The following is a 20,845-nucleotide window of genomic DNA, read 5'->3' as shown; positions in this document are numbered from 1 at the left end:
AGTGTAAAGTTAAACAGAATCTTTACCTGCTTCACTTTCACAGCTTTTATGAATGATGACAACCAATTTAACCCTTTAAAACCCAGAGAAAGAAATAAGCAAAAACAATATATAAATATTAAAGAATATATGTAACATACACGTTATTTAGAAATATAAAATCTGTAAAACCCAAAGACAGAAAAAACATTTATATAAATAACTTAAAAAATAAAGCTGATGTATTTTTGCAGCAGTGGCTCCTACAGGCTGAAGAAATCACATCTCGAAGACCAGAACGACAAGCGAACCCTCCAGATCGAAAAGCTGGAGGAAGTTCTATTCCAAGAACTGCTCAGGAGTAAAGAAGAGATAGAAGACCTGGAGGACCTTTATATCCAAGAGAAAAAGAGACTCTTCAAGTTTTTCAGAGGTCCCAAAGGTAGAAAGAGCAACAAAAAAGCAAGTGAAGAGGTGATCGAGGAGACAAATGAACAACAGGAGCAGGAGAAGAAAGCCAAGAATAAGAAAAAGAGCTTCTGGAGTTGGCTCGGGTGCTGTTGCCCTGGAGCCTCCCCCTTCCTCCATCTCCTCCTTTCTCCTCACCTCTTCAACATCTGTCACCCTCATCCTCTCTCTTTCTTCCCTTTCCTTCCATCTTTTATTCTTTCTATTCCCCCTTTCCTTTCCATTCCAACCTCTAAAAAACAAAACAAAAAAATATATTTAACTTTTCTGCATATGTGTGTATCAGATCTGAAGACTTCATGTCTGATTTCAGAGTTTTCAGGTTTTTGAAGATTCCTAAAATGAGCTGAATTTGAATTATTTTCAGATGATGCTGCTTCTAAATATTCCAAGGATCATTTTCAGAGGAGACAAACGACATTTATTGTGTTTTATGCTGCGATTCGTCCTGCTGATTTATTCTGTAAAATATGAATGTTCTGTACTTTTGAAATATTATCCTGTGCAATATCATTCTGTGCACATATGCTAAGACGACAATTTCTCCACAGGTATTTTTGTGTTGAAATAAAATCTGTGCAATCTAGATAACTTGTGTAATCTTCATACTTATGTCAACATTTCCATTTATGAAAGAATCTGTGCAATAATATTACTCTTATAATCAGTACTTTTGTATATCTTGTATTATTTTTCTTTTTTATTATTTTTGTACTACTTTTTCAAAAATGTTGGCATTATCTTTGCAGCTATAACAATGCAAATGTCTCCCGTGCTGGATTACTCAAGGCTTATCTTCTGAGACATTATTCCAAATATTTCCAATTTCCACTGAATCTTGAGAGTCTGAGTCAGCAAGCATTTACGAAAATATGACTCTTTCGTATCAAAGTAAAGACTGATTTTAACAAAATAATGTCAACAGATGTACAATATAAAATGATCAAAATTAGTGACTGCATGTTTTTTTGTTTGTTTTTTAGTTTGACCGACAGAGTGGGTCAATAGTACGGTAACTGCCCAAGAAAATCTGTATCTGCATGGGTCCAAAGGATTTAAATCAGGCTATAAAACAAGCAATTCGCTAAATAGCCCACATATATCAGTATCTGTTGATATCGGAATCAGAAATTGAGAGTTGGACAAAAAGCCAGTATCTGACATCCCTAATAGCCAGAAGTGTGACTGTTGATTGTATCTGCGTGTTTCTGCTGGTTTTAATTCAGTAAATGACCAGTTCAGCATCGCCAGTGGAAGATTCTCAAAGCAGAAACCAACCGTGGGTTTATTAAATAGCAAAGTCAGACAAGAGGTCTCCAATCAGGATTCAAAATGGGTCTTAATAAAATACGACTGGCTTATAAAGTTCATCACAGTTTTACAGTATCCAAAGTGAAAGTTTGAAACAAAAAATGCAGAGGTATCGACAAAGTAAAGGCGAGAAGACAGTTAAATAGTGCGCTAAGGAATATATCTCCTGATACTACAAGATCAGTCTGGCTTTAAAAAAAAAAAAGAAACAAAACAGAAGACATGAAGGCTCTAGCAAAACTCTAACTCACCTGATTCTCTTCAACACTCAAATATACAACAATGTACATATTTTAGTAAACAACCTTAATTTCAATAGATAATCTTGTTTCCACCCGGTGGGAAAAAAATAACATTTATATCCTTTTTCATCCAACGCTGTCCTTGTTCAGATCTGCTTTGTCTGCTGCTATCAAGAATAAAGATGTGGTCCATGACTGTACACATTTCACTCCCTTTCAGATCAATAATTATGCATCCAGTGAATTAAACATAGAGGACACATGCGAGGACCACAGCTGTCCGTCCGTCCTTCCTCTGTTTTAAAGGGATTCCAGCTTCATGACTGGATCTGGATTTTCACTGACGGGTTCCAGGAGGCAGCGTGAGGCTGGCCATCAGCTCATGAACAGATGAAAATATGGTGCACTCACCTGGGAGAAGAAAATATTCAGTCAGGCAACGTTTGCATTAAAGTCTTAGGAACAAAACAGAACATTCAGCTGGTGCCAGAGAAGACATTCCCTGCAGATTGTAAATTAGTAAAACTATGAATTTGAAAGAATTTCTAGAGCATGACAAGTTGTTTTGATCATAAAGCATATTCTATTCTATTCTAGATTGTTCATTGTTCTTTTGGCTTTTTGTGTCTCATTTTTGTCATATTTTGTCGTGTTTTTGTTGTTTTTTGGTCTTGTGTCTGATTTTTGTCGTTCATCTCATGTTTTTGTCATTTTGTTCCTTTTTCTGTCTCATCTGTTTCCAATTTTTGGTCGCTTTTTACTCTTTCATCGAATTTTCATCTCTTTTTTGCTCCGTTTCGCATCATTTGTTTAATTTTTTGTCATTCTGTGTCTCATTTTTGTAATATTTTGTCTTGTTTTGGTTGTTTTTCATCTTTTTTGTCTCATGTTTTTGTTGTTTCCTTTTTGTCTCACTTGTGTTTTTGTCTTATGCCGTTTTGTTTTTTGCTTTATTTGTTGCTTTGTTTCACCTTTGTCATTTTGTTTCACCTTTGTGTAATTTTTTGTCTCATTTGTCCTTTTTTTGTCACTCTGTAACATTTTTGTTGAAGTTTTTCGCTCTTTTTGTTTTGTTTTGAATCCTTTGTTTCATTTTTTGTCATTTAGTTTCTCACTTCTTTCATTTTTTGTCTCGTTTTTGTAATATTCTGTCTCGTTTTTGTTTTTTTTGTCTTTTTAAATGTAAAATACTATAATGTTCAGTTCCAGATACCTGCGACTAACAGTTTTGTCTCTAGATAACTGTGATCTGGAAGTTGTAATGTGAAAATGATAAAATGAGGATAAATGCTTTTGAAATTGAACTTCTTTTTCTTGAGAAGTTTCACATTGTTCATGATGTTTTGTAAAAAGATAATTCCTGAAATGTGAACCTTTTCATAATTACAGCTTTTTGCACTAAAACAAAGGGAGTTATTTGTAGTTGTGTTTACTTATAGGTTATTATGCTGTGATTTTACTGGTCCGGTCCACTGGAGAGCAAACTGGGCTGAATGTGGAACCTGAACTGACGTGAGTTTGATCTAAACTATTCAGTGATGAGCAGCTGGGAGTCTCACCCTGTCTGGCCGGGTGTAGCTCGTTGAACCGTTTCAGGATGTTAGAAACCATGAGTGCTGCAGCACCGGAGGAGCTGTGCTGTCTGGGGATGTCGGCCTGCTGGGTGAGGCCCGTGGCCATGTCGTACACGATGGGCACAATGATGCTCACCGGCTCCTGGGGCACCGGGATACGCTGAGTCAGCTGCAGCTGGGGGGCAAATCAGAGCAAACGCACAGCGTCAGGTTGATTCAGACAATCACAGGTTTGTTTTGACTCGTGTGTTGGCTGCACAAGGCGAGGCGCTGCTGAGACTCACAAAGAAAAGCATCTTGGACTTGAGCACCACAGCGATGGTTCCAGGAGGAGCGATGGGCGGAGCGCTGGGAGGGATGGTGAGACAGAACTGGACGTTCCACTTCAACTGCCCAGCTTGGTCAGGGAACTGCAGGGAGAAACGAGATAAGATACGATTTATTGAGATACTTAAGTTCACCGTTACAGCAGCTCCAAAAGAAAAAGTATAAAAGCAGTACGAAAACAAATAAGAAAAAACATACAGTGCAAAATTGCAGAGAACATTCTATACAGAAGATGTGTGAACTGCTCTTTTTATCAGTCTCAGAGCAAGAGTAAGGTAAATTAATTCAAATGGCGCCTTTAAACACTAAGTGGCTTAATGATACACAAAAGCACAAACATGCACTTCATGCCAGGGCAGATGGTGTACTGTACTGAGCTACTGTTGTCATTTAACAGCTAAGAAATACTGCCAAGTTATTTTCATATGGTTTCCACAAAAACAAAACCATTCCCAACAGAAACAGGAAGCCACAACATTCCCACACAAACAATCATAACTCAACAAGCGCTACAGCGTCTCACCAGTTCCAGCTTCATGATGCGCACACAGTCCCTCAGGATGTGAGTGGGTGCCCCCAGCAGCTTTGTGAAGGCATTCAGAGTGTTGTATTTAAAGGGAGGACCAGCGACCTGGACAGAAGGACAACAGAAGACAGATTGATGATAGTAAGATGAGTGTATGCTCCAATAAGTGGCCGTAAAGTCACCATTCTGTAAAATAACTTTTAATGAAAGCACAACACAACATCCCAAGTTTTCCACATTTGAGACAAAGTGAACGCTGCTTCCACTTACGCGAGTCTCAAAGAACCTCTCCAGCACCTGAAGCTCCTCCTGGGACCAGGGACCTGCGTTTTCTGGAGTGACTTTGAGCTGCAGTGTTTGGTAGTTCTTTGGGTTCAGAGCCACCCGGCACTTGAGCACATCCGTCTTGAACATGATCACGCCCGGCTCGTTGGAGTTCAAAATGGATAACTGGAGGAGATGTGAGACAGAAGTAGTGGTTACTGGACGGTGTGACGTGTCATCCACACTGCCATACTATACACTATGCAGGAAAAATATTTAGTATTTCCCACTACAAACTGTGCTAAATGTAGTTTGTGGGACATTCTGAGCCACAATCTTCTGCTCAGTTCCGTCACATATGTCGTCGTGTCTCGTATAAACAAACTTGAGCTGCCAGCAGCTTCAGGCACGATAAAGTAGTATGTCCCATTTTTATGCATACTTGCAGAAACAGAAACAAATGACAAAAATAGCTTAAAAAAAAAACAGGAAAAGATGCAACTTGATTAAAAACGGACCAAAAGATGTAAACTGATCAAAATTAAACACATTCTGACACAAAATGACCAAAATTAGCCTCAAAATGACCAAACTGATCCAGAAGTCTTCAGTTACATTCACCAAGCTGTCCAAATTATGATTTTTACTTATTATTATTAATCATCAGAGAATCACTGAACCAGCTCTGCATCTAACGGGTTCCTGCAGCCCAGAGGGATCTGGGGAACAATTAAGCTGGTAATCGAGGAAATTCGCCCTGCAGGTCCTCGATTTACATCAGAGTTCTGTTCCTAAAGATTGATAAAAGTTGATTTTCACTGTAAGTCGGAACTCCGGTGAAAATGTCTTTCCGTGCATCACAACATCGATCAGTCCTTCATAAAAGCCATGAATACCAACAACTTTCACGTACGTATGAATCACTTTACTGGAAGATAGCAGAATATGTTTTCTGTTTTTTCAACTTGATCTAATAATGCTGATGTTTGTCAGTGTTTCTGCTCAGAGCGTTTTGTTAAATCTAATTTCACTTCCATGGTGCATTGCCCTTAATGCAGAATTATCAATGTACTTTTATTTTGAAAAAGCCTTTATTTTGAAGTTGTCTGTTGACAGTGGTCACTTCCTGCCCGCTATTTTGTAAACGCCACAGATGCAATGCCTAAGTCATTAACTTGATTTTTGGACTTACTGGTGAAGTTAAAAGGATTTATTTACATGTATTTATGTTGTTTTTTTCTGTTTTTGTTGCAGTTTTCACCCTGTCTGTAATGTGCATCAAGAGCCACAGTAAAGAAGTCAAGTTTGCTACAACTCACAATTCATTTTGCAAGCAGTTTTTAAATAGTTGGACACAAAGCCATCTTATAGCGCCGCATGATGACGTATTCATCCGCTCCGCTCACCAACTAGTTCCACATAACCAGTTCAGATGAAACGCTGTAGGCCGAGGACGTCGTAACCCGAGGACACCCAGTATTTATTTCACTTAAAGTAAAAATATACATTTAAAAAGCAATTTGAAATGTGGCCAAAATATCCTGCATTGATTTTCCTAGAGGATTGGAATAAAACTCACATTGGGCTCCTGCTGGATGATCCTCTGGAGGTGCCTTCTCATGATAACTGAACCCAGAAAGCGCTCCAGCGGCGAGCAGAGGTAGCTTCCCGCCAGGCCTGGCACCAAGCAGGGAGTGGGTGAGGGGAGCAGAAGCACATGCAAAGCATTGTGGGTGAGGATGGTCGGAATGGAGGCGGCCCAGGGGCGCTGAGGTAGCTTGCGGGGTGGAGGCATACTGGTAGGCATGACTTGTGAACCTAAATCAAAAACAGACAGAGACATGTAGAAAAATGACGAGGCTGTAAAGAAACACTGATATGAGCATGTTGCAGATACACCTAGATTTGTTTGTTACCTGATAAGTCTGTAGGATATTTATTGAGAGTCAACAAAATAATATGTTGATGTTTTAAAAAAAATCAGCACATCTAGTATCTGTGTCAGTGTCGATGGCAACACTCCATTATCGTTTGAATAAAAAAAAATAAAACGAGGCAACACTGACAAAGCGGCACTTACTGGTCCCAGCACGTGGAGAATGAGGGTCAGGAATAGGCGAGTGCAGTGAAGGGTTACCAGGGGACATGCCGGGGATCCTCGCCCCAGGAGAAGGTCCTGAGACTTGAGGAGAACCCGGCCACTGGCCCCGGTTGTTGGGAGACACCATTGCATAAGGAGAGCTAGGGTCCAAAGCACCTAGGAAGAAGAAGAAGAACCAGTCATCAGCCACATTGCAAGGCCGAACATACAATCATGAACACAAACAAATACACCAGGAGTGTCAAACTCACTTTAGTTCACTGGCCACATTCAGCCCAATCTGATCTCAAGTGGGCCAGACCAGTAAAATCAAAGCACAATAATCGATAAATAACGATAACTCCAAATGTTTCCCTTTTTTAGTGCAAAAAAAGTACTTTTTGTAAATGTTCACGTTTCAGGAATTAAAAAAACAGGACACAAAATGTCAAAAACAAGAAACAAAATTACAAAAATGAGACCAGAACAATACGGAAACAAGTCAAAAATGACACAAAAAATGACAAAAGTGAGAAACAAAAGGACAAAAAAATACAAACAAAAGTAGCAACATAATAAAAACGCTAAACGACAAAAACGATACACAAAATAATGAATAAAGCAAAACACAAAATGACAAAAATAAGACAAAAAACACAAGTGAGATAAAAGGAAACACAAAGCAACAAAAATAAGAGGCAAACAAAAAATGTCAGATGAAAAAAGACAAAAAGCAACGAAAGATTACAAAAACGAGACACAAAATGACAAAAGAATGAGCAATCTAAGATTTGACTTAATGATCAAAACAACTTGTCAAGTTCTAGAAAATATTTTAAATTTACAGTCTTGCAATTTAATTTCTTCTCTGTAATTTTTAAATTTCACAAAGTTGTCCAGTGGGTCGGATTGGAGCCCCTGGCAGGCCGGTTTTGACCCGTGGGCTACATGTTTGACAACCCCTGAAATACACCATTGTGTGCCCACACTTTAAAAGTAATTTGTTTGATGCTTGCTAATGCCTGCAGCCTCGTGAAGACGTTCAGTTCAGCCCGTTCCAGCCCCCGCCCAGCAGAGCAGATCTACCGCCAGGCCAGCGGCTTACCGTGGGGACTGGCAAAGCTGGTCTGACCCATGGCTATGCCCAGAGAAGACGGAGATGGGGTGGGCCCAAAAGGAGAGGGTGCCCTCAGAGCTCCACTAGGGGAGCCAGAGGCATGGATGTTCCCTGCACACACACATACACACATCAAAGGGCTCATCAGACTCCAAGGATGACAAGTTGTCCTCACACACAACCTCACACTCACTCCTGTGCACACGAGCTAAAGCCGGGGAGAAGGGCTGTGGTCTCTGGCTGGCGGGCTGAGATGGAGGAGAATGGAAGGAGCACGACTAAATGCATGCTTTGTTCGCTCTTGGCTGCGAGGTGTGTACATGTTGCATGAGAAACACAACTGATCTCGTGGTTTCACGAATTTGAAATGGGCACACATGGTTGCGCGGTCTCGTCTGACACACACACATTTCGCTCTTGCAACAAATACAGAAGTCAGCAGGGAGGCCGATGACAGCGATGTGATACAGTCGTAGAATAATGATTGGCTGTTCATCATGCTGTATGGCAGCTTAACAAGCCCAGATGACACAAACAACACAGGGTGACATTCACTCACACATCGTTAGACGCACGCCAAAGCACACCACATCCCATTACCTGGTGACTGGGTGGGCATCATGGAGGGTGAGGGAGCGACATTAGCGTGGTAATTTGGTGGCGGTGAAGTGAGAGGAGGATAAACGCCTCCCGCTCCCCCTCTCATAGTCTGCGGTGGCTGTGGCGTTTGCAGCTGAGTTATTAGACTCTCCATCACGTCTACACCCACCGGCGAGGGCGACGGCGGGTTGTCGTCTTCGTTTACCGAACGTCTGCGAGCATCCTGATTGCTGTCCACAAACATGTTGAGGAATGTCTAGAAAAAGAGGAGAAAGATTAAGAATTCATTTTTGGAATTCTTTAGTTGCACACAGAAGTGATCACAGTCGAAATAGGTTTAAATGACTTGATCAGGATACAATTTATTCTCCCATTCATTTTAATTTTCTGTGTTTACTAAAATAATGAAACATTTGGGGGAAATGATGTTTCCTTTTCTTGTCAGGAGTCAGATTCAAAGACTGATAGCACTTTAATGTCTGAAACAACTGCAAACAGCACTCAACCCATCACGTGTCTACTAAATGCATTTTTCCCGCATCTGAAAATCTCCCGGTAGGTGGGAGTGCACTTGAGGCCAGTAGCTGCCGTTCGACTCCTGCTGACTTTCTCCAACTATCCTGATTGGACAAACGCATCGACTCTGGAGCTGTCTGTTGCTGGATTTCAAGCCGGACCAACAAACCTGCTTGGTCGCAAATTTTCTCTTTTATTACCGAAACAGCTCAGCAAAAAGTATTTATCAGCATCTGAGGAGAGAAATAAGCTGTGCAGTCGCTGAATCAGTCTAGTTAGGTTTCTCAGAGGTTCAAACTCCGATGCAGCCACTGTCGGGCTCTTGAGCAAGGCCCTTCACCGTTTCTGCTCTAGAGGGCGCCGTACCATGGCTGACCCTGTGCTCTGACTCCAATTGGGATATGCAAAAACAACATTTTACAGTGCTGGAAAAATCTATTTGTGACAAGAAAGGTTTCTTTCTTTCTTGATCCAGACACACTGGATCACAGCTGGAAACATACCACAACCAGAGGCATGCATTGCAGTGCGTTTCACTTAGACAATGAATGGGATGCATTCTAGTGATTCGAGTGAACACGTATCTTTAGGACAGAGCCAGGCTGACTGTTTCTTCCTGCTGTCCAGTGCTTTCATGCTTTCAACGCGTCACAATTCTTAGTTTTTGGTTGAAACAATTATTAGTTATTTTAGAATCATGTGAAAAGTGTAAGCAGAAAGATTTTTAGTGTGGCACTATGAATATGAATTTAAGTTCAGGAGAAACTCGTAGCACATAGTATCTGCTACTCGGCTTTATTGCTAGGCCTCTAATCCTGGTGTACCTTGAGTCCTGGAGCGGGGTAAAAGCCCTCCACAATCTTAGTGTTGTCAAAGAGACTGTAGGCTCCGTCTCTGATGGCCACCACTCCGCGGCTGCGGCAGTAAATGTCGATGCAGTACATGTTTCGGAACGCTAGTCGGATGTGTGTGGGTGACTGGGGCAGGATGGAGAAGCACTGGTAGGCAGTGTTGGTGCGCTGGGTGAGGCCCAGCATGGGCACTGTCGGTAGCTTGTTAATAGCATTCAGCGGAGCCTGTGTGTCGGAAAGCACCTGGAGAAAGACAAAAGAAATGTTACCCAAGAAACTGAATTAAAAGCACTGCAGTAAAACTAGAGAAATGGAAAACACAGCAGAAAGAACAAAGACAAGCAGTCCAACATTTAAGAACCTGGTATACTATTGCTAGAGGTGGGAATCTTTAGGGATCTCACGATTCGATAATTATAATTCAGGAGCTATGATTCGATTATGAATCGATAACTGATGCATCTTTAATTCATGTATATCGTAGAGCATCAGGATGGCCGTGCCGGTGAAACAGCGTCGGGATGGAACGGTGCATCTGAGCTCCAGAGTATGCAGCAGTGCATCTATACATCTAACGTAGCTCTTGTCCAGTTCGCTTCCACCGTCGATGTTGTAGAAGTCAAAGTGCTTCCACACGTCTGCTTTTAAGTTAAAAGTAGCTGTTTGGATCTCACAGTGAGGTGGGTGGCAGTCAGCCAGGTTTGTTTTACTCTTCACACGTCAGCTGTGTCCCAGAGATGACATGAACCGCGCGTCTTGGTTCCACTTTATTTAGAACTTTCTGTATTACTTTAAATAACAGATTTAAATTATCAAAATTTGGACATTTGTAATTCGATTCAGATTCGTCCACATCCGAATTGCGATGCATGTGCTGTAAGACAGTATGCTTGAATTGTCTCCTGATATTAAAGTCGCTTCGAAATGAAAAATACATTTCATAAACTCAAATCCTGCATCCCTAAGATGATTTTTCCTTTATCTCCTAAGCATTTACTTGAAAATAAATGTGCTTGAGGCCTGGTTCATTTTTGTCCTCCTGCTCTCTCAGCATAGATGATGGAGGTGTGTGGTTTCCTCTGCTGTTCAGTTCTCCTCAGTGATACAGCATTATTGTACTCACTAAGCCACATGGCATGTTATAAGCAATCAAATCACATCCATTGGGTTTTTATCTCACTTGTAACAAACCTAAGGCATATATTTAGTTTCTCTCAGAAATACATCATATTTTCAAGACAAACAAAATGGTAAATGGTTGTATTTATATAGCGATTTTATCCAAAACGCTCTACATGATATGTCACATTCACCCATACATTCACACACTGATGGTGGAAGCTGCCATGCAAGGCACTAACCACGACCCACTGGAAGCAATTAGGGGTTCGGTGTCTTGCTCAGCGACACCTCGACATGAGCTCGACGGGCCGAGGATCGAACAGGCAACCTTCCGGTTACAAGACAGCCACTCTACCCACTGAGCCATGCCGCCTCAAACAAATGATAACTTTCGACTGTATAAGATTAAATGAAACAGTTCCCCATTTATCAGTTAGTTCAACATTTGAAGGCTAATTTACAACATCTAAAAGGATCCTTAAAGACATTTAAATTATTGGTTGATGGAAATGTGTCAAGTGCACATGTGCTTATTGTCTACCTGCAGCAACTGCATCACATTTGGGCTCTTGTTGAACATCTCCTGCAGCTGATGGAGGATGATATTATGGCAGTTGGAGCAGCCGGAGTTCGGCCCCACGGTGCCCAGCGCGAGGTGGAAACGGTGGCTGTTGGAGTTCCACTGGATGGTGACGGAGCTGCCCTTGGTGGTGCCGTAACACAGCACCAGCTTACGGTAGTTATACAGCCGCACCTCTGAGAACAGGCTCAGGTAAGACGGCATCTCTGGAGGGAAGAGGTCATGAAGTGCAGCAATGTTAAATGAGTGTGTTGCTTTCAGCACTGGAGACTCTGATGAATTAAACATGACCTTCCACTTACACTGTAATTCTGCCTGTGTATACATTTCTACATGCACATCGATTCACCCACATTCACAAACAGAACACGTGGGATTTTTAAATGTGATGTTACAATTGGTATTCTCTATTTTAATTTCAGTTACAATCATAAAAGCCGTTGAATAAAACTTCTCCTGTTAATGCATTTCCATACATCTGCAAAAAATGCACTAAAACAGCGAACAGTTTAAGATCAAATCACCAATTAAACAACAAACACAATTGTTCATTTACATGTAAGTGCAGTCTTGGTTTCTCAGATGAACATTTGCACATACCTGGCAGTGCACGAGAGAAGTTGAGAACACACTGGTAGAGCTGACTGATGGCATTCCAGTCATTGAGGAACATCTCAACAACCTTCCGTCCGCCCACCGGCTCCGACAGAGGGTTTTCATAGGTCAGGTACACGTGCCGCGTAGTGGCTGTAAGAGAGGACAGAGGAATGAAGCAGATGCAGATCGTTTCCCGTGTTCACATAAAGGCAGAGCCCTAGATGTTTACTGCAAGACATTCAAAGAAAGAAGACTGTTCTTGGCATGCTGTATTCAATCAATCAAAATGTATTTACAGAGCATTTTACAACAACATAAAAGAAGACCAAAGGGCTTTCCATCAGCATGATAACACAAAACAATACAATTTGGTAACCACAAAACCAAAATGCAGCACAGATGAATTGGTATCATTTAAATAAGGCATGCTGGGACAACATGACAATAAAACAGTGCTAGGAGTCAAAGGCACATCTGAATAAGCCACTTTTTAGTGTGGACTTGAATAGCGACAGGTCGGTGAGAACATGAGGTTCCAGTTGAAGTGCGTTCCAGAGTCTCGGAGTGGCAACAGCAAAAGAAAGATCACCCCACTGCTAGTACCGAGACCTGGGCATGTGTGGCTTTATTCAGTTCTTAATTTGTGGCCGTCATTTTAAGATGCAGTTCCTATATCTGATGTTTTTGCCGTCTACGCTGGACATAACACTCTTTCAAAAATAAATTCAACTATTGTGGATGGTAAATGGTTGTATTTATATAGCGCTTTTATCCAAAGCGCTTTACATGATACATCACATTCACCCATTCACACACTGATGGTGGAAGCTGCCATGCAAAGCACTAACCACGACCCACCAGGAGCAATTAGGGGTTAAGTGTCTTGCTCAGGGTCACCTCGACATGAGCATGACGGGCCGGGGGATCGAACCGCAACCCTCCGGTTGCGAGACGGCCACTCTACCCACTGAGCTATGCCGCACCCAAAGTAAATAAATGACACTTTAAATGGTGTGTACCTTGCTCTTTGCTGTGTGTGCTGTTAAGAGGGCAGTTGGCCAGCACCAGCTCAGCCACCCAGGTCCTATTATTCCTGCCTTGAAGCCGGAAGGTGCAGTCCAGTAGAGAACGATCTAAGGCTCTCCTGGTTTCCTCTCCTACACCTTTACAGGCAGGAATCCTGCAAAATAAAACCAACACACTGTGGACTCAAAATGCTTTACAGCTTTTACACTTCGAACAGAAGGATTTTTTCCGCATAAATGCATGTTTATATGTTTGTGTCGTACTTAAGCAGACGTATTGCATGACTGCTGCCGTCTCCCTCCACTTGGACTCCCTGATTAGCAATCTCCATGTTGGACAGCTGTTCAAAGATGGACAAAAAGACAGATGTAGTGACAGTCATGAAACCCCACACTGGTATGTTTTTTATTCAATACACACTAAAACGATTTAGACTATCTAAGGGCGACGTACCTCTGTTCTGAGGCCAATAAAAGGCATGTTGGTATCACACATCGCTACAAGGTGAGCCAGTTCTTTGTTAAAGGCACAAATTTCTCCAGACCGTTTAGGCTTCTTTGGCTCTGGGTCCACCTGTTCTCCTGGACTCTACAGAGCAGCAGAGACCAAAAAACATGTTGAGAAGACATTTATTTGGATGTACATATCCAGCTGTATATACAGAATATATCCCCATTGCGCCCCATAAGTCGCATCCTTTTACACAGTGGAAGCTGATCAATTCCAACCCCACAGTGTTTGGAATAGCATTCCCATCTTCCAAGCAGGATATCCCTATTTTCCTAACTGGAATTCTGAATGGATGCTGGTTTTATTCCTCTGGGAATCAAGAGAAAGAAAGACCTAACTGGCTATACAGAAAGGTGAAAAAAGGCACTGCAACTGCTCAATGTTCACACCCATCCTACATTTCTACTGATTCTGATTGGTTCCCTTGTCTCGATCAGCTGTATCTTCCTCTACCTCCTCTTCTTCCTCATTGTTGTTCATGCCATTTCTTTGATCTCCCTCCTTTCTTGGTCCTTCCTGGTGTTTTACCTCATCCTGTTCTATGTTCTCTACGTTATACGTTTTACTAAAAATGTCCTATCACACATGAGGAAGACGACACGAATGGCCAAAAGTCCAATTAATAGTTAAGCGATACTGTTGCTGACAATACGAAGTAGGAATATTAAATCTGAATCATTATGTCTATATTATAAGTCAGTATCTTGCATCTCAGTGTGGTCAGAAAATTTTACATTTTGCCCACCCAAAATGTCAAACTCCTAATCTAGCATCACAAACATTAGCACCTGAACAAATATTAAGGTGTGTATGATGAAAGATATCCGTAAAACTACCTTTCTCTTAGTCCCAGGTCGGACCCCTCTCCCTGTTGTAGGATCTTGGACAAGGTGTTCGAGGTTGGGCTTGAAATGCTGCAGAAGCTGAGCACACATGGGCCCGTCCTCTCCCTCCAACTGAGACACTGACAGGAAGGAGTACTTATACTGCAATGCTGTGGGACTGCTTGGCACTTCAAGCATTTCCACCACCTACAAAAAAAAGGAAAACAAAGAAAAATGTGAGTAAGGTGAAGGGAAAGAAAATGACAGACATTTTCTTCCAAGGATTCAGTTCAGCCTTTTTTAGCAACAGAACTCACAATGTAGTACTGTGGAAGACGTGTCAGCTTGATGAAGAGTTTGTGTTTGGACAAGCTGCCAATGGGGTGAGAAGCCGAGTTGGAGAGGTGAAGGACATCAGTACACACAGTGGGAAGGTGTTTCACAGACTGTCGACAGCGCTGCTCTCCCAACCAGAACCTGGCAGAGAGAGAAAAAGAGTCAGCCTTCGTGAAAGCTGCACTGCAAAGAGTGCAAGGTTCATGGCTCGTACTCACTCCCTTAACACTGTTCAGTAGCGCTAGACTCTCTCAGCAAGCGTTGCTACTAACTGCAATTAGTCAAATGTGACAATCTGTCTCCTACTGTTGACTCTTTGATCTTCTTTACTAGCTACACACACACACACACACACTTTCAACCCTTAACTGTGAATATTTATTTATTGTTTTTATTTATCTGAGGTGGCCTTACTTCAGTTGTTGAAGCCAAGTTATGATGCGCTTCATATCATCGTTGATGGTCTTTTCAATGTCATCCAGCATGGACTGATCTACAGAGAGAACACAACAACTTGTTAGAGCTGAGCACAAAAAACAGAAACAGCAGAATACATAAATAAATTACGGAGTGAATTCATCTGAGCCAAAGCACCAAAAAAAACAGTTATTTCCATTTGGATTATACAAAACCAAAGCCGTATATACACACATTAGACAAGAACCTAACTAGAACCAACAAAATCAACATACATAAAACAGTAAAAACAGTTCTGGGTGAATATTTGCTCCTGCTTACCTAGTCCATACAGCATGGGTTGGAACATGCCAGAGTGCAGATCTACAAAAATGTGTAGGCACTCCGAACGACCACAGGGCTCAAGGATTGGAATAACCAGTGTGGGTAAAGCAGTCTCGATGAATGCTGAAACAAACAAGAACACACTTAAGCATGTCTTTTCGATGCTGCAAATGACTCAAAAGCGTGGTTACAAATATTAGTTGACAGAAGGACAATGTGGGAAGCGTGAACATCTCTAAGAGCTAATTGGAGTTTTGAACATGTAATTCATCGCAGATAGGAACACAAAAAATCATCCCATTAGAATTTTTTCAAGGTTGAAATGATGCCTTCTGCATTCAAATAACACTAACGCAAGACAATGGTTGTAGTTCATAGGAGACTAAAGAGGTTTCAATGGCTTTGCTACATAAATATCTAAGAAGGTTTTAATTTTTCAGTGAAAACAAAAGAGGTATGATTACATACAGTTGTCACTGGGATTGCTGGTCTTTAGAATGGCCTTCAGCTCCTGCAGCTTCTGATGGGATCGGGCGTGCACGCTGTCAATCAAAAGTTTCTCCACTGATAGGTGATCAATCTAAAAAACAAAAGAGAGAAAACACATTACAGGATTCTAGCGCCAACTTCATATTACATTAAAAAACAATTCACAATATTTGTGCGCATTACCTTCATAGCTCTCTCCATCAATTTAGAGTCGCAGGCAGGGAGAGGAGGCTCATGGGATATTTGTAATGGCTTAGATCCGTCTGATTCATCAATCTTGATAGTGACTTTATGTACTGACGCTGTACCCGTTTTCCTACCCAGAACTTGTTGGCTAGAGGAAAAAAGTGAGAAGACAACAGTGAGGAGAGAATGAAAACTGCACGAAGGCATTCTGCCATTGTGAACCTTCACTAATCTTTTAATTTTGCTGGTTTAAAAGCTTGCTGAGAACACAGTATTCATGTCCTTATATGTGAGGACACTTCACAGAGTCTTACTTCCAGACAGTGAGTGTGAGGTATTTTGCAGGCACATATCTCTCTTCTTGCACCAGGTCTCCCCAGCGCTCTCTGATCAGCATCAGTGTCTGAGAGTGTAGCACCTCTAGCTGCAGGGACAGACAGAAGGAGTCTGGAAACAACTCGGTTAAAGAAAACAGTGTGGGAAAATACTGGTCAAGGTGAACAGAGGTAAAGTATTATGGACATCTTCCCATTTAAATTCAGAACACACTCACACACATATCCTCACGACACACTCCATTAGTAAAAGGGGTGTTTGTGCCTCACACAGACTGCTCTTTGACATGGTGGCGGGGGAAAGGCAGAGCAGAGATGTACTGATTAGCATTGTGATTAGCACAGTTGTGCTCAGCTCGCATGCATGATTAAGGACTATGAGGGTAGCATGAATGCTAACGAGCAGTCGTTTCTTTCTTTGCATGAAAGCCACGAAAGACTTGAGTCTTTCTCTGATTGACAAGCCGGGAAAAATCCTCTGTGCTGTGATTACTGCGTGACAAAGCAAAGGTTAGCTTAATTGGTTTTGATGTTGACAAGATTACAAACTTGCATTTAGTTCAATATGCAACTTATCTCTATTTTCAACAAATGAGGGCATGATTAAAGTAAGAATGAATCAGTGTTTTGCTAGAATATCAACATGTGTGAAAGCAAACATCCCCATTAAGAGTTAAATAAACCTCACATGACCTGCTGGGTGACTGGTTATAGGAAAAACAGTGCTGCCATTTCCTTGTCATTAACAAAAAGCTGTTGTGTGCATTTGAGAATTCATGAAGGGGGGCTAAGAAGGATGCAATTCTGCAGCTGTGTTTCTCATTGGAATGCTGCACTTGTCTGCTTGACCAGTCAATACTCTATATGCTCCGACACACACCCCTGCCCTACTGCAGTAGTTCAGAGCAGACTGGGATAAAAGCCAAGTGGTTGCAGGCAGGACATTAACAAAATGCTTGCAAGTATGTGGATAAACAAATCACAACAAAGGATACGCAAGCAGTTGTACATGTCCTGTAGGGGCTTTTCATCTGCACAAAGACGTGCCTGGACCAATTCGTGGATGAAGTTCACCTGCAAACTGTGGACCAAGGCTCGCCCATCTGTCAGTCCGGAGTGGGAGGGGGAATAGATGGACCGTGGGAACGGGGTGACAGAAAGACAAACCAAGATGGAGAGGGAAACATTAGCACTGAAGTATACGGTTAATCAGCTTGTAATGGTTAGTTTCTATGATGGGAAGCCAAGCTGGAAGAGGGCATGCCTTACCTCCAGTTTCTTTGTCTTCCACCAGAATCTCCAACTTCAGAAGTCTCCAGGGAATGTCAGGGTCATCTCCCATCACGGTCAAGGTGGCTTCAAACTCTCCTTCCACACGAAACTTTACACGCCCATTAGCTACACAAATATACACACAAGCAAAATAAACAGGTAAGATCTTCTCAGTAATGTTAAAAACAAACTGTGGAAGTGTTGCTTTCAGTTAAAGGTGGAGCTAAAATTCTAGTTAGCATCTACTGAAAGCTAGCATGTGAAATTATCACTGCGATCTTTCCAAACGTGTCTGCTCCCCCTCCCATCCTATGCAAGAATACAACATGATCGCAAACATGCACAGGACATGCCGGAAGGGTGTTGTGTGGACTGGTTAAAGCTACTTTGTTAGTTTCACTTTTACCAAAACACTCCTGTGTACCAACACTGGATTTTTATTCAGCACACACACAGAGCAGCCGACTAGAGGTTAGTGAGGCGACATTTGCTGAATCTTACAAAAAAAGTATTAAATTAGATTAGACTCACATACTCCACCTTTAAAACATACTAGAGAGGGTTTAGACAAACTGCTCACCAACTGTGAGATTCGCTAGTTGGGGTGGCAAGTCTGTGGTGACGAGGCGGTGTCGCAGAATCTGATTCAGCTGGTTCAGGGTGGTCAGCTTCTCGACCTTTGTAATGGGGTCTGGAGGAATTATCTTATCCTACACGAGCAGACACAGAAACAATTGTGCTCTCACATACCAAACGTACAAAACAGAATGCTGAATTTTCCATCACCACGTACCAGTCCATTACTAGAAGAAAACAGCAAAGGTAGTTTAACACTCACTCTTATGCAGGTGGGCAAGCGTGGGTATGACCCCGTGGTGAGCACATCGATGGCAAAGGGGATGGCAAAGCTGGGCAAACGAGCATGCACCAGGGCATCTCTGGCCAGCGATGCCAGCCTATCAGCCGTGTCCACAAACAGGATGGTCTGCTGATCCAAGAAGCTGGAGATCATCTGTTACCATGGACACCGTGGGAGAGTGGGAAGAGTAAGTTGATTTTGCACTCTGATGAACTCATAGCAATTTGCAGGTTCATTATGAAAATCCATCAAACCACAGCAATATCAGTAAAATGCAAACAACATACCGCACACTTCTCAACTTTCCCTGCGTTGCTTGCCCACTTGACCAGGGCGAGGAGACGCACAAACAGCTGCCTGGTGCGACTGGCGAACTGGACGATCTCAATTTTTCTGAAAAAGGATCAACAGTTAAATAAAATTTATTCTAAAGCAAAACTACCTGGCTGAATAAGTGGCTTATTGAGTGAGAAAACAACAGAATAATGAATTAAATTTATAGACACATACCTCTCCATGTCGGTTTTTCTGGGAAGCCTGGAACAACAATGTAGAATTTTATATTATCATATTTCCTACACCCTCCAAGTAGAGCCACAGCACAACAGATTTAGTAGCGAACTATCTGCACCCCTGCATTGAGTAGAGTATCTTTTCTTTAAACAAAAAAAAGATAAAAGCACCATATTTAAGACAACAAACAAAAATATAGTTTCACACAAGTAGTTATCTTGACTAAAAAAAATCAGTAGTCAATGTGAAAAGTCTGATTCAGACATTTGGTGTTGTTTACCTGGATGCCATGGATAATAATAGTAGTTATCTATGCAACTGCTATCTATCGTGCATGCGAAAACCAAGTTAGTGGTCCCAAGTGTCTGAGCCACAAAAGATGTATTTTAGAGTATTAAAGAAGACGATCCTCTGAGTTTACCAACGTTAGCTTGTTAGCCCGCCAGTTCTCCTAGTAATGTCTGAATGAGGCCTACAATGCCAATATGTGACTTACAGTTCCGCCAGCAGGGTGATTTCATGGTAGGTCCTCTGGAGAAGGAACTCAATAAGCAAGCTCAACCGGACCCCCTGTGTGGCCGGTGCCCCAGGTGGCGGCGGCTGTGGTCCCGAAACCACCGGACCTCCAAGTGGGACGAGCTGTCCATCTGACCCAATCTGCACCGGAGCCATTTTACAATGACGCTAACGATTAGTTAGCTGCGTCGATGCACACCCAGGGCTACAACGGAAAACTATCGGGCTGTGGTCGCTAACTCCCTTTGGAAAAGACTTTCCGAGCAGTCTCACAACATTTTCTTAACTAGAAGCGTCTCTCGGAGTGGACTTGGTATCCTCGTTCAGCAGAAAACTCAGCAAATGCACACAATTTGGTAACCCATTACGGAGAAGACTCAACGCCGCGGAGCCGCCATCTTTGCTGTCGGGGCTGATTACCCTAGGAGCGGTGGGAGAGAAAACCCAGAAAGGAGTTCTGAGGAGTGAGATTCCTGAACGTCTCCCAGTCTGTGGTGGCTGTGGGACACAAGTATTTGTTTAATGTCACGTTTGCGACAATAATACGTGTGTTGCCTGTATGTTACACGATTAGCTTAGCAAGATAGCTTGTAGCAGTCAATATTCTCTAGTCTGTTACCCTGGTAACAGGTGACACAGTACGTTAGGAAAAAACATAGATATAATAAAAATATCTATCTATATCTATCTAATTGAAATGTAGCAAATCAAAGCTATTATAAAGTAATTGAAGTGTTTACGATGTTATTTCATTGTGACATGTGTACAGATAATGCAGGAATGTGCAAATTATTTGCCTGGGAATGTTGAAAATTCCACAGTATGTTGTGTAAACAACCTGAAATGTGCAGCAGGATAATATATAAAAGCCGTTCGTTACTGTAATACATTCTAGACAGAGGCAATGTCACCCGGCTGCTGTTGTCATGTCCTCTAATGTCTTATTTTGTCCACAACCCAAAGACATTCAGTTTATTGTCATAGTGCAGTAAAAAAAAAAAAACTGGAAAATATTTACATTCATTAAGCTGGAATAATGGAATTGAAACCTTTGTTGTTTAAAGAAAAATACTCAAATTGATTA

The 20,845-nt window shown here is 41.8% G+C and overlaps 1 protein-coding gene across 2 annotated transcripts; it reads right to left on the bottom strand.

Moving 5' to 3' along the window:
- Positions 1–1,700: 1,700 nt before the first annotated feature.
- Positions 1,701–20,230, bottom strand: med14 (mediator complex subunit 14). Of its 2 annotated transcripts, XM_051959013.1 has the most exons (29): positions 19,742–20,230; positions 19,243–19,269; positions 19,020–19,125; positions 18,712–18,885; positions 18,454–18,583; positions 17,871–17,999; positions 17,597–17,704; positions 16,581–16,713; positions 16,264–16,414; positions 16,060–16,171; positions 15,589–15,714; positions 15,265–15,343; positions 14,832–14,991; positions 14,527–14,721; positions 13,634–13,768; positions 13,444–13,520; positions 13,174–13,334; positions 12,158–12,304; positions 11,519–11,763; positions 9,829–10,098; positions 8,489–8,744; positions 7,877–7,999; positions 6,772–6,948; positions 6,271–6,509; positions 4,698–4,877; positions 4,425–4,532; positions 3,859–3,984; positions 3,560–3,749; positions 1,701–2,411 (listed from the first exon to the last, which is right to left on the bottom strand). In XM_051959013.1, the coding sequence occupies exons 1-29, from the start codon at positions 19,915–19,917 to the stop codon at positions 2,338–2,340; spliced, it is 4,314 nt and encodes a 1,437-aa protein (XP_051814973.1). In that variant the 5' UTR covers positions 19,918–20,230; the 3' UTR covers positions 1,701–2,337. The 2 variants fall into 2 exon arrangements, with proteins under 2 accessions (XP_051814973.1, XP_051814974.1); XM_051959014.1 differs by lacking the exon at positions 7,877–7,999 and having other exon boundaries at positions 19,742–20,229.
- Positions 20,231–20,845: the final 615 nt, after the last annotated feature.

Source organism: Acanthochromis polyacanthus, chromosome 14 (assembly GCF_021347895.1).
Source record: "Acanthochromis polyacanthus isolate Apoly-LR-REF ecotype Palm Island chromosome 14, KAUST_Apoly_ChrSc, whole genome shotgun sequence".
Taxonomy (NCBI): Eukaryota; Metazoa; Chordata; class Actinopteri; family Pomacentridae; genus Acanthochromis; species Acanthochromis polyacanthus.
The sequence above is the reverse complement of the archived record's forward strand: the minus strand, read 5'-3'. Positions and strand labels throughout refer to the sequence as shown.

What these genes read in the sequence shown, in the direction of transcription:
- med14 (XM_051959013.1), bottom strand. Translation starts at nt 19,917, where the DNA reads ATGGCTCCGGTGCAGATTGGGTCAGATGGACAGCTCGTCCCACTTGGA. An exon ending in ATCACCCTGCTGGCGGAACT is followed by an intron (nt 19,270 to 19,741) that starts GTAAGTCACATA and finishes TTGTTGTTCCAG; the next exon opens with GCTTCCCAGAAAAACCGACA. An exon ending in GCATCATGAAGCTGGAACTG is followed by an intron (nt 3,985 to 4,424) that starts GTGAGACGCTGT and finishes TTCTCCCTGCAG; the next exon opens with TTCCCTGACCAAGCTGGGCA.